We start from the raw sequence: 12,746 nt of genomic DNA, 5'->3' as shown, positions 1-12,746 counted from the left end.
TACGTCCAGGGAAGTTATTTGGGTGGTACTGAGGAATAAGAAAGAGATGATCACTTTATTGGGATTGTATGATAGACTCGTCAATAGTCAGCAGGAAATTTAGAAACAAATTTGTAAGGAGATCTCAGTTATCTGTAAGAATAATAAAGGTGGTTATGAAAGGGGGTTTAAACTTTTCAAACATACACTTGGACTGCCATAGTGTTAAGGGCTTAGATGGAGATGAATTTGTTAAGTGTGTGCAGGAAAATCTTCTGATTCTGTTTGTGGATGTGCCTACAAGAGAAGGCGCAAAATTTGACCTACTCTTGGGAAATAAGGCAAGGCAAGTGACTGAGGTGTCAGTGGGGGCGCACTTTGGGGCCAGTGACCATGAGTCTATTAGTTTTGAAGTAGTGATGGGAAAGGATAGGCTGGATCTAACAATTAAAGTACTTAATTGGAGAAAGGGCAATTTTGATTTTATTAGGCACAAACTTTCAAAAGTTGATTGGGGGAGAATGTTTGCAGGTAAAGGGATGGCTAGAAAATGGGAAGCCTTCAAAAATGAGATAATGGGAGTCCAGAGATGGTATGTTCCTGTGAGGGTGAAGGGCAAAGGCTGGTAGGTGTAGGGAATGCTGGATGACTAGAGACACTGAGGTTTTGTCAAGAAAAAGAAGGAAACATATGTCAGGTATAGACAGCAGAGATCAAGTGAATCCCTAGAAGACAGCAAAGGCAGTAGGAGTACACTTAAGAGGGAAATCAGAAGGGCAAAAAGGGGACATGCGATCACCTTGGCAAATAGGGTTAAGGAAAATCCAAAGTAACAGAGGATTGATGAGGGCAGAGCGGTGGATGTGATCTGTATGGACTTTAGTAAGGCATTTGACAAAGTTCTGCATGGTAGGCTGGTTAGCTAGGTTAGATCACATGGAATAGAGAGAGAACTAGCTATTTCCATACAGAATTGGCTCAAAGGTAGAAAACAGAGGATGTTGGTGGAGGTTTGCTTTTCAGACTAGAGGCCTGTGACCAGTGGTGTGCCACAAGGATCGGGGCTGGGTCCACTGTTTTTTTGTCATTTATATAAATGATTTGGATGTGAACATAAGAGGTATGTTTAGAAAGTTTGGAATTCAGACCAAAATTGGAGGTGTAGTGGACAGCAAAGGAGGTTACCTCAGAATACTTTGGGATCTTGATCACATGGGCCAATGGGCCGAGGAGTGGCAGATGGAGTAATTAAGAAAGGTAAATCAGGGCAGGACTTATACACTTAATGGTAAGGTACTAGGGAGCCTTGCTGAACATAGAGACCTTGGAGTGCAGATTCATAGTTCCTTGAAAGGGTAGATAGGATAGTGAAGAAGGTGTTTGGTATGCTTGCCTTTACTGGTCAGTGCATTGAGTATTGGACTTGTGTGGTCATATTGTGACTGTACAAGATATTGGCTTGGCCACTTGTGCATTCAGTTCTGATCACCCTGCTATAGGAAGGGTTTTGTGAAACTTGAAAGGGTTCAGAAAAGATTTACAAAGGCATTGCAAGGCTTGGAAGGTTTGAGCTACAGGAAGATGCTGAATAGTCCAGGTCTATTTCGCCTGGAGCATCAACGGCTGAGAGGTGACCTTATAGAGATTTATAAAATCATGACAGCCATGGACAGGGTAAAAAGACAAGATCTTTTACCTGGGGTGGGAGGATCAAAAGTGAGAGGGCATAGGTTTAAAGTGAAAAGGTAAAGATTTAAAAGGGACCTGAGGGCAACATTTTCATGCATAGAGTGGTGCATGTATGGAATGAGCTGCCAGAGGAAGTGGTGGAGGCTGGTACAATTACACCATTTAAAAGACATCTGGATGGGTTTACGAATAGGAAGGGTTTGGTGGAACATGGACCAAATGCTGGCAAAGGAGACTAGATTTATCTAGGATATTTGGTTGACATGGACAAATTGGACTGAAGGGTCTGTTTCTGTGCTGTACATCTCAATGACTCTAGGTGCTACAACATATAAAATGAAAATATTTTGTACTTATTTCACTGAAGTGGAGGCAGGCTTGGAGAAGGAGGTGATGGACATTGGTTCCATCAAAACAGGCAGACTGCAACTCAGGGCAAGGCATGATGGAAGCAATGGATAGTGAGTAGAACAATTGCTGTATTTATCATTCCCATGGCCCTGTAGCACCCTGTGTGGGCTCTCAAATATTGCTGGAAACTCATCATTAAGGGAAGCAACAGGTTTGGTTGACGGAGCATCTGTTTCACTTCAACCAAGTCTCTCTGGTCGCTCCAGAAGTGGAATATACTGAGAGAAGAGCTTCTGTCCTGCTGGATATCTCAGAGGATTCACAGCCATCAGCAGCACTTTATCCAGCACACCCTCCACATGTGAAGATACCCTCACAGCAGTGAATACCCTCATGTCACATGTGTAGAGTAGGTGACACCAGGTCGTAACCAGGGAGAGATAGTAGTGTTAGTGAGAGATGTGGCCACTCCTTCTTGGAGAATGAGGATTGGCCCTGCTGTGCTCTGCTCAATGCAGGTAGCGAGCTTCAGTTAACAACGGCAAAGTCACAGATGTTAAAGTAGAAACCTGAAATGAGGCAACATCTGGCTGAGTTTCCAAATGTGCATTTTCTTCAGTCATGACTGATGTGCTGCCATGCCTTGGCACATCAATGTAACAAACCTGACAGGTAAAAGGAGGCAGCAGGAGGAAAGTATATTTTCAGCACTGTTTGTGAGCAAGGAAGGCCATCTAGCTGCCCAATCTGCACTCCCCAGCCAACATCCCTTAGGGAGTAAAGAGGACCAACCTCCCCATTCCCTATCTTCATGGCTCTCTGATCCTCTCATCCCACTGACTACTATGTCACCCACCTGAAGTATAATCTACTTGCACGGTCCTGTGATCAGACCTACATTTTATCACCAGAGCCCCAACTATCATCTGTTGCACTCCATCCCCCACCCTGCCCAGAACACCACATTCTAACCCCAACCACTAACTTATTCTTCTTCCTTCCATAGTCTCAGTCATAACGATTCTCCCTCTGCCCTCCACAACTAGAAACCCGACAGCAATCCCATCTAGAGATAATGGGAACTGCAGATGCTGGAGATTCCAAGATAATAAAATGTGAGGCTGGATGAACACAGCAGGCCAAGCAGCATCTCAGGAGCACAAAAGCTGACGTTTCGGGCCTAGACCCTTCATCAGAGAGGGGGATGGGGGGAGGGAACTGGAATAAATAGGGAGAGGGGGGGAGGCGGACCGAAGATGGAGAGTAAAGAAGATAGGTGGGGAGGAGAGTATAGGTGGGGAGGTATGGAGGGGATAGGTCAGTCCAGGGAAGACGGACAGGTCAAGGAGGTGGGATGAGGTGGTAGGTGGGAAATGGAGGTGCGGCTTGAGGTGGGAGGAAGGGATGGGTGAGAGGAAGAACAGGTTAGGGAAGCGGAGACAGGCTGGGCTGGTTTTGGTATGCAATGGGGGGAGGGGTCGAGCTGGGCTGGGTTTGTGATGCAGTGGGCGGAGGGGAGGAACTGGGCTGGTTTTGCGATGCAGTGGGGGGAAGGGACGAGCTGGGCTTGTTTAAGGGATGCAGTGGGGGAAGGGGAGATTTTGAAGCTTGTGAAGTCCACATTGATACCATGTGGCTGCAGGGTTCCCAAGCGGAATATGAGCTGCTGTTCTTGCAACCTTCGGGTGGCATCATTGTGGCACTGCAGGAGGCCCATGATGGACATATCATCTGAGGAATGGGAGGGGGAGTTAAAATGGTTCGCCACTGGGAGGTGCAGTTGTTTGTTGCGAACCGAGCAGAGGTGTTCTGCAAAGCGGTCACCAAGCCTCCGCTTGGTTTCCCCAATGTAGAGGAAGCCACACCAGGTACAATGGATACAATATACCACATTGGCAGATGTGCAGGTGGACATCTGCTTGATATGGAAAATCATCTTGAGGCCTGGGACGGGGGTGAGGGAGGAGGTCTGGGGGCAAGTGTAGCACTTCCTGCAGTTTCTTTGGAAGGTGCTGGGTACCAAAACCAGCCCAGCCTGTCTCCGCTTCCCTAACCTGTTCTTCCTCTCACCCATCCCTTCCTCCCACCTCAAGCTGCACCTCAATTTCCTACCCACTAACCTCATCCCACCTCCTTAACCTGTCCGTCTTCCCTGGACTGACCTATCCCCTCCCTACCTCCCCACCTATACTATCCTTTCTACCTATCTTCTTTACTCTCCATCTTCGGTCCGCCTCCCCCCCTCTCCCTATTTATTCCAGTTCCCTCCCCCCATCCCCCTCTCTGATGAAGGGTCTAGGCCCGAAACGTCAGCTTTTGTGCTCCTGAGATGCTGCTTGGCCTGCTGTGTTCATCCAGCCTCACATTTTATTATCTAGCAATCCCATCTATCCTGGGCAATGAGGCTGCCTGTCAGCCAACAATCCTGGAGAAACAATTTCCAAGATGACCTATTCTAACCTGTAGTTTTCAGATTGTGTTCCCTACCCGAACACCCCTGCCAGACTGTCCTGTATTATTATTCCAAAGTAATACAGTGAAGACGAAGTAAAGGTTCTTTAGTCAATTTGATTGAATGGGCACATTGCTGCATGCACTGCTCCCACTGTTACTACAAGATGAGGGCAAGGTTTGCAAAAAAACTTGTGGGCAGTTACAAGCTTCACAAATAATGAGAGATGTTCCTTTGTCATTGTCCACAACATCTATGTCAAATATTCTTTCAGAAATTAACCTGATGTTTGTAATATTTTTCAAGATATTTCTGTTCAATGTATTTCAGAGTGAAACTCTCCATGGACTGCATTCTTTTCCAATCTGCCGGTTGTAACTGCTGTGGATAACACCGAACTAACCATAATTATTATTAACTCTGTTATTTCCCAAAAGCAAGAACAATTTAAATAGAATAAGGTAAAGTTTAAAACTCTTTCCTGTTTAAGATGGAAAATTTTCATTTTATATTGCAATCCATGTATTACATCAACCTGGTCAAAATAGGCACAACTCACATACTCATCTACAACTACAAATTTGACTACTCAGAGTTGTGTTCTTCCAATTAACAAGCAAATGCTTGAACTAATACATCATTTTATGATAAATAATTTGTGAAACTTTTTGAATACTTCAAATACAATGTTATACTCATTTGGTTAAGCATTGTAAGTTTAAAACAACACCAGCACACACCAGCACTCTGAGACAACTGTCTGTTTCAAAATAAGCAACTATTGGAAGAAACAAATTAATGACACTGCTCTAAGTAATTGATGTTGGTTTATAGTTTTACTTTAAAATTGTTGTAAGCTTCATGCATTTTCATCTCCCTCTTTGTGAGAATATTTGTAAACAGCAGGAGACTTCCTTGATTACTTTTGGCTGCTTTGTTTACTTCAAAGAATATCTGCCCATTGTAGAATATTTATTCACTTATTAAAGATTAATCTCACTTGTTGAAAAATATTTCTGGGCATTTAATATTGATAAAAAGAAATACCTGTTTACGTTCTTCAGGGTTTAAAAGGAGATAACGAGGGTCAAACACTATTTTGTGCAGCTCCTTTTCCCAAGTAGAAAATGCAGAGACCTGAAGAAACAAATTTAAATGGTTATTTTCTGTCGGGCAGGGTATTTCAGAATGATGTCACGCTTCTGCAGTATTTGTAGTTCACTCGCCAGAATTTGGCAGCGCTGTTACAGAAAAGGGCAGTGCATTTCATTCAGAAGGAACACAACAAACAGGATACATTAAGGAAAATTCCTTTGTACTGTGAGTCATTAATGGATTATTAATAAGTATTGGACGAACACAAAGGTAGCAATTAACTTCCAATCCAACCACAAACACTGCAAAGATCATGCAGTGTCACCATGAGAACAAAATAAAAGCAATTAACTCCAGTATAGATCTGAGATAAATCTCTGCCTTGAATTTCAGTTCAGCTACAGTTATGATTTGTAGTAATTATGAAGAAATGCTTTTATTACACTTTTGAGAGTTTATTTCTGATAAACAGGTAAAAAGAACAGCAAGTTCCCATAATAAAATTGTGAATTTTACTGCAATTAGACATATTTTTTTCAAAGCTTTTCACCTTAACTCATCAGGACAGGTCACATTAAATATGCACTGCTTCATGAGAGGACAGTGTTGTTTGGTTGGAAAATGGATGCTGATTGATTGAAGTACTAGCATGGAGAATACAATGGTTAGATGATGAATGGCAGTCAACTGCCAATCCTTGTTTAAATTTTAAACAGGCAGGTTTACTGATTTGTCAATGCATTGCCCTTGAAATTAACTAATGAATAACTGTCACCTGTTTATTTGATTTGAATTATGTGCAATTTGTGTTCATCTCCTTTCTGTCCTCAAATATCAGGGCTCTGTGTATTAATACATCCAGCTTCAAGTAGTTGCATGCATGCTTCTCTGTGAATCTGACTGACAATGCTAAATTGTTAGTCAACATAATTCTTAGCAAATTCAGGATTATTTAGAAAAACATTGTCCAATTGCAGAGTCACATACCATATGAATACTGCTTTTCTTTACACTGATATTTCCTGGATTTTTTTCAGCAATATTGAAACTTTACAGTTTCAATAGCATTTATATGTACTATCATTTTACTGCATGCATTAGTTAAAGAAACATATATTAGTTACATGCACAAAATTGTACATTTGTAATAATAAACATATAAGCCAATGATCCTGCCACTAATTTCATTTGGAGCAGTGTTCTGAATCAACAAAACATGCTGTGGTGTACAGCTAATAAGTTATGACAAATTTCATTTCAGTAATGAAAGACTGAACATTTTTCCAAACATTTTAATTGCCATTAGAGTCCATGGCTCAAACAAAAACAGAAGCAGATGGGGCTAATGCAATGGGATCTGTTGGTAGAACTTCCACTCCCTATGAACATAAGACCATTAGACACAGGAGTGGAAGTAAGGCCGTTCAGCCTATCAGGTCCTCTCCGCCATTTAAATCATGGCTGATGGGCATTTCAACTCCACTTCCCTGCACTCTCCACTTAGCCCTTGATTCCTTTTGAGATCAAGAATTTATCGATCTCTGCCTTGAAGGCATTTAATGTCCTGGCCTCCACTGCGCTCCGTGACAAAGAATTTCACAAGCCCACCACTCTCTGGCTGAAGAAATGTCTCCTCAGTTCCATTTTTAATTTACCCCCTCTAATTCTAAGGCTGTGCCCACGGGTCCTAGTCTCCCCGCCTAACGGAAACAACTTCCCAGCGTGCACCCTTTCTAAGCCGTATTATCTTGTAAGTTTCTATTAGATCTCCCCTCAACCTTCTAAACTCTAATGAATACAATCCCAGGATCCTTAGCCGTTCATCGTATGTTATCATCCGTGTGAATCTCCACCGGACATGCTCCAGCACCAGTATGTCCTTCCTGAGGTGTGGGGCCCAAAATTGGACACAGTACTCTAAATGGGGCCTAACTAGAGCTTTATAAAGTCTCAGAAGCACATCACTGCTTTTACATTCCAACCCTCTTCAGATAAACGACATCATTACATTCGCTTTCTTAAAGACGGACTCTGCTTGCAAGTTAACCTTTAGAGAATCCTGGACCAACATTCCCAGATCCCTTTGTACTTCTGCTTTATGAATTTTCTCACCATTTAGAAAATAGTCCGTGCCTGTATTCTTTTTTCCAAAGTGCAAAACCTCGCAATTGCTCATGTTGAATTTCATCAGCCATTTTCTGGACCACTCTCCTAAACTGTCTAAATCTTCCTGCAGCTTCCCCACCTCCTCAGTACTACCTGCCTGTCCACCTATCTTCATATCATTGGCAAATTTCACCAAAATGCCCCCAGTCCCTTCACCCAGATCATTAATATATAAAGTGAACAGCTGCGGCCCCAACACTGAACCCTGCGGGACATAATCAAGCTCCTAGGATTTAGCTGTGGTTCCTGCTGGGCGGTCCAGAACTGGGTCTTGACCATAAGCAAAGCAGAAAGTCAGCCTTCACTGGGCTGGCAACTTCCAGCCAATCACATAAGGTTTGCAGTTCCATATTTTGCTGACTGTGTCTCAGTGGAGTCCCTCTGTCTGTACTTACCAGGTTTAACAAAACTAGTTGGCTTCAATTGTCCACAATTTTAGAAGCAGTGGTCAGCGGTGCATGTGGATTTTCACAATGCCACCTGAAGTGGATCAAATAATGTTGCAAGCATAATGTTTAAACACAGAGCCTTAATTCGCAAATGACCAAGTTGTTCATATCAATGCTAATTGGTGTTAAAATTTTGCATTCATTCATTCAGCTATGGGGCAATAGCATTCTGTACAGTTCTATCTCAATCACTAAGTTATGAAATTCAAACTGGCCAAACTAGCAAATAACATGAACATAGAAAGGACTGATGTTATTTGGGCTCCTGGGCCAGATTTTATTGCTTAGATGTTGCAAACTGAAAACTTCAACCCTATGAACCTGCCTGTCGTATTCTTGTGTTGCATTTCTTAACAGATTTGCCACACTCGTACTGAGTGGTAAGTGATATTAGTGCAACCTATTTTGCTGGAAAATCTCAAACAAGTTTACTTAACAGATAAACTGATAACAAAAACAGAAATTATTGGAAAAGCTCTGCTGGATCGGCACCATCTGTGGACAGAAATCAGAGTCAACGTTTAGGGTTGAGTGACCCTTCTTCTGAAATATTAACTTTGATTTCTCGCCACAGATGCTGCCAGGCTGGTGGAGCTTTTCTGGAAATTTATGTGTTTTGTTTCTGATTTACAGCATCAGCCGTTCTTTCAGTTTTTATGCAAACTGATAACTTGCAGTTTCAGAGCAACTTATGTGCACAACCTCAGTGTACTGTTGCTTGCTGTCCTTGCTGTACTGGTCATGCGGCGTCATCCTGGTCCTCCATTCATTAGCATTTTTAGTTCTTAAAACAATAATGCAACAGTTACAATGAGAATACTAGAATAAGACGATAAAATTCTCCAAATCAAAAGATCATTAAATATTGGACTTAGTTGCACACTTTCTGCTGTAGTAGAATTTTGTCTGACTATATTTGAATGTTCTTCAGCGATACATTCTGCAAAACTTCAGCTAAGGCTGTTTTCAAAATTCTGTGAGGAATACATAATCTGTGCTTCAATAACATTTGTCGTACTGTATATTTTTATGACTTCACCTGGCAGGGGAAAGGGTCAATTTCAATAAGGCTTTAGAAACCATAGCTAAAATACAAGAGTCAATATGTGATAGCTATATATGGTTTGTCACTTTTCAATTCCTACTTAATGACTTAAATAAAGCATCATTTTTTAAGAATAATAAACAATCTCCATATTTCTTAAAATGAAGGCAATTCTCTGAAATCAGAGTGAATCTCTCAGTTGTTAACTCTTCACTGTTTGGTGCATTTCATGGGTTGAGGATACTTCTGTTTGCTTGGTGGGAAGCTTGATCATTTAATATAGAATACTCGAAAATGGCTCTCAATTTTGCAGATATTCATAAACTATTAATCAAGACAACAATTGAGGAAAACTCAATCACACTTAACATGAACTGGAGGTGCTGGTGTTGGACGGTGGTGGACCAGGTCACAAATCACACAACACCAGGTTATAGTCCAACAGATTTATTTGAAGACACAAGCTTTTGGAGTCTCATCCCTTCGTCAGGTGTCAGTGAGAGAGGTGGCATCAGATACAGAATTTGTCAACAAAAGATCAAAGGTTTATAGAACTGATACAAATAAATTGAACAAGCCTAAGACGGCTGATAATTTTTTAATTAGTCAGAAATTATTAATATATAAATTCCAGAATTTCTTTAAAGTCACTGCCCTGAGATAACTAAAAGTTTTATCCATTTCTTCAGTATATCAGAGGTGACATCCCAGGTCAGACAATGCATTTTAGGTGTGAGGTGTTGTTTCAAATCTGGCTGTGTATCAACTCGGAATCAGACTGGTTTTATTTCCAATGTAGGAATTTATAAAATGCCACACTGATTGTCTACCAATTGTATGCATTTTAAATAAAATAGAATGTATCTGCAATTACAAATCTGCAGATGCAAATTCACCCCATAGATTATGTGTGTGCGTGCACACATAAAAGCTTGTGTCTTCAAATAAACCTGTTGGGCTATAACTTGATGTCATGTGATTTTTGACATTTAACATTACTAATGTTTCTCAAAAAATATCTGTGCTCGGGTTTGAATAAAGCAAATTGAAAGATATGTGAAACATGTAAGCTTCCATTTCTATTTGATAAACTCAATCTTCCAGTACTGCAGGGGTGTCTCGAAAGGGGCCATTGTATCAATGTCCCCTTGTTTTGTTACAAAATGTCACTTTACAGTTAAAAATTGACGATGGAACTCCTCATAAAGTATGCCTTCCTTTGCACTTTTTAGGTCTTTTGCTGACACTGATCCGTTCCCAAATGCGTCAATCAGAAAAATATTAGGGTTCAGCTGGGTTAATGCTATTGATTATTTTGTTTGCTTCTCTGTACCCAACCCACTCGATCTGGAACCTACAATGAATGATAAATTCTAGGTACAGTGTCCTTTTAATTCAGGGCATAGTATAGAACATAGAACATAGAACAATACAGCACAGAACAGACCTTTCGGCCCTCGATGTTGTGCCGACCTGTGAACTAATCTAAGCCCCTTGCCCTACACTATCCCATCATTATCCATATGCTTATCCAAGGACTGTTTAAATGCCACTAATGTGGCTGAGTTAACTACACTGGCAGGCTGTCAACATCTTTGTCATCCCAGTCATTAAAATAAATTAACTTGTATATCATAATTTAATTCTGCAACTGATCTCATCCAGTGGGCCTGCAATATAGTAGCACTATCTATGACCAGCCCACATTTGCCTATTTGATTGTGGCCCCTTAATTAGAAGTTTGTCACAGAATATATTTACAGTAAGCATTCAGTTTTTTTTGGCAATTTGAAGCATATTTTAGTTTATGTTAAGGGTTTTCATTAAAATTATCACATTTCCTGGGTCTAACAATAACATTCTTAATACCTTCTAAGCTTTTGAAAAATGAATGAAATAGCAGAAAACTAGAAAATTATTGATTTACTGAGTGGACAAAATAATGCAAAAGTACATGAAGCAGCATGTAAGATTGGAAGTTTGAAGTATAGTCAGAAAAGAGCAGCATTCGGCTCGGGGTTACAGATTTAATATATTGCATACTTAATTCATACTTAATTCAAAATGATGTTTTGTATCTCATTCTTTTCATCTACCAATTCAATTTAATTTCATGGGTGTCATTGAAAATTTATGCTGGTGGATTTTACACTGGGAGAGACACAATGGCTAACACAAGGATCAAATTTTTTACACATTCATGGGAACAACTGCATCATTGCTGGGCCAGCATTTATTGTCCATCCTTACTTGCCCAGAGGGCAGTTTAGAGTCAACAACATTGCTATGGGTCTGGAGTCACATGTAGGCCAGACTGGGTAAGGCTGGCAGATTTCTTTCCCTAAAGGACATTAGTGAGCCAGATGAGGTTTTCCCAACAATTGGCAACAGTTTCATAGTCATCATTAGAGCCTTAATTCCAGATTTTATTTTATTGAATTGAAGTTCCACCATCTGCCTTGGTAGGACTTAAACCTGGGTCCCCAGAACATTATCTGGGTCTCTGGAGTAACAAGCCAGCAATAATGCCCCTAGGTCATTGCCTCCCCTTTTGAAACCGGAAGCCTGTGAGAGTCATTCATTGAAGTGAGGAGGTTAGAAATGCAGGGGTTAGTTAGAAGATGTCTTGGTTAAGTCAAGTGAAGGAAACACCAATGATAGTACACACTTTATTTTATACAATTACGCAAAAAAAAGCTATGTCAATTCACTAAGAAAATTTAATCATAACTGTTGCACTGTATATTCTTTAACTGTTAAACAAGGCAATTTAATGATTCACATCAAACCGCACATCAACAATTGTCTGCTCAGCTGACTTTCCGAGACACTGTAGGAAAAGGCATACAGGTATAAAAGGAACGTTGTTATTACGTCTCAGGTTGTATTTGATACAAGTTGATATGGGTCACAATGATTCCAACTATGGGAACTATTGATACTACTGAACCTGAACTTGAACTTTGGCAGACATGAATCCCTAACAAAATGAAAAATTCAAAATATTTTTAGGTATTTCTATTTTGACAGTTACGTAGCTATTTTACTATTAACTGCTTAGTATGTAAAACATACAAAAAAGTTCACATGTTATCTCCTCTGTTCTATCTTGTCATAGTACTGGTAGTTTGACACAATGATTTGAAATTTCTGAAAGATGTGAAAACTTGAGGAATACCAAGGCAGAGCATTTAGAATTCCTAAAAATGCAGAAAGGGGGCATTTGGACCACTGACCCATTGAAGAGCTTCCCATCCTATCCCCATAACCCTGAAATTACTATGCCTAATGCACCTAGCCTCTCCTGGACATTTTAGTGTGGCCAGTCTGCCTAATTTACACATATTTGGGCTGTGGGAGGAAACCGGAGCATTCAATGGAAACCCACACAGACACAGGGAGATTGTCCAAACTCCTTACAAACTGTCACTCAAGGTTGGGATTGAACCTGGCTTCTTGGTGCTGTGAGGGAGCAGTGCTAACCACTGAACCACTGTGCTGCCCATTTGCACTGCACTTT

The 12,746-nt window shown here is 40.8% G+C and overlaps 1 protein-coding gene across 2 annotated transcripts in view; it reads right to left on the bottom strand.

The window, feature by feature from the left end:
• The window catches only part of tcerg1l (transcription elongation regulator 1 like), a 624,439-nt gene that overhangs the window by 106,757 nt on the left and 504,936 nt on the right, over nt 1-12,746 (bottom strand). For both annotated transcript variants that reach the window (XM_059653101.1, XM_059653102.1), the window contains exon 12: nt 5,519-5,608. In XM_059653101.1, the coding sequence (XP_059509084.1) occupies nt 5,519-5,608 (90 nt within the window). The remainder of the gene's footprint in view (nt 1-5,518; nt 5,609-12,746) is intronic.

Source organism: Stegostoma tigrinum, chromosome 20 (genome assembly GCF_030684315.1).
Source record: "Stegostoma tigrinum isolate sSteTig4 chromosome 20, sSteTig4.hap1, whole genome shotgun sequence".
Classification (NCBI taxonomy): Eukaryota; Metazoa; Chordata; class Chondrichthyes; order Orectolobiformes; family Stegostomatidae; genus Stegostoma; species Stegostoma tigrinum.
The sequence above is the reverse complement of the archived record's forward strand: the minus strand, read 5'-3'. Positions and strand labels throughout refer to the sequence as shown.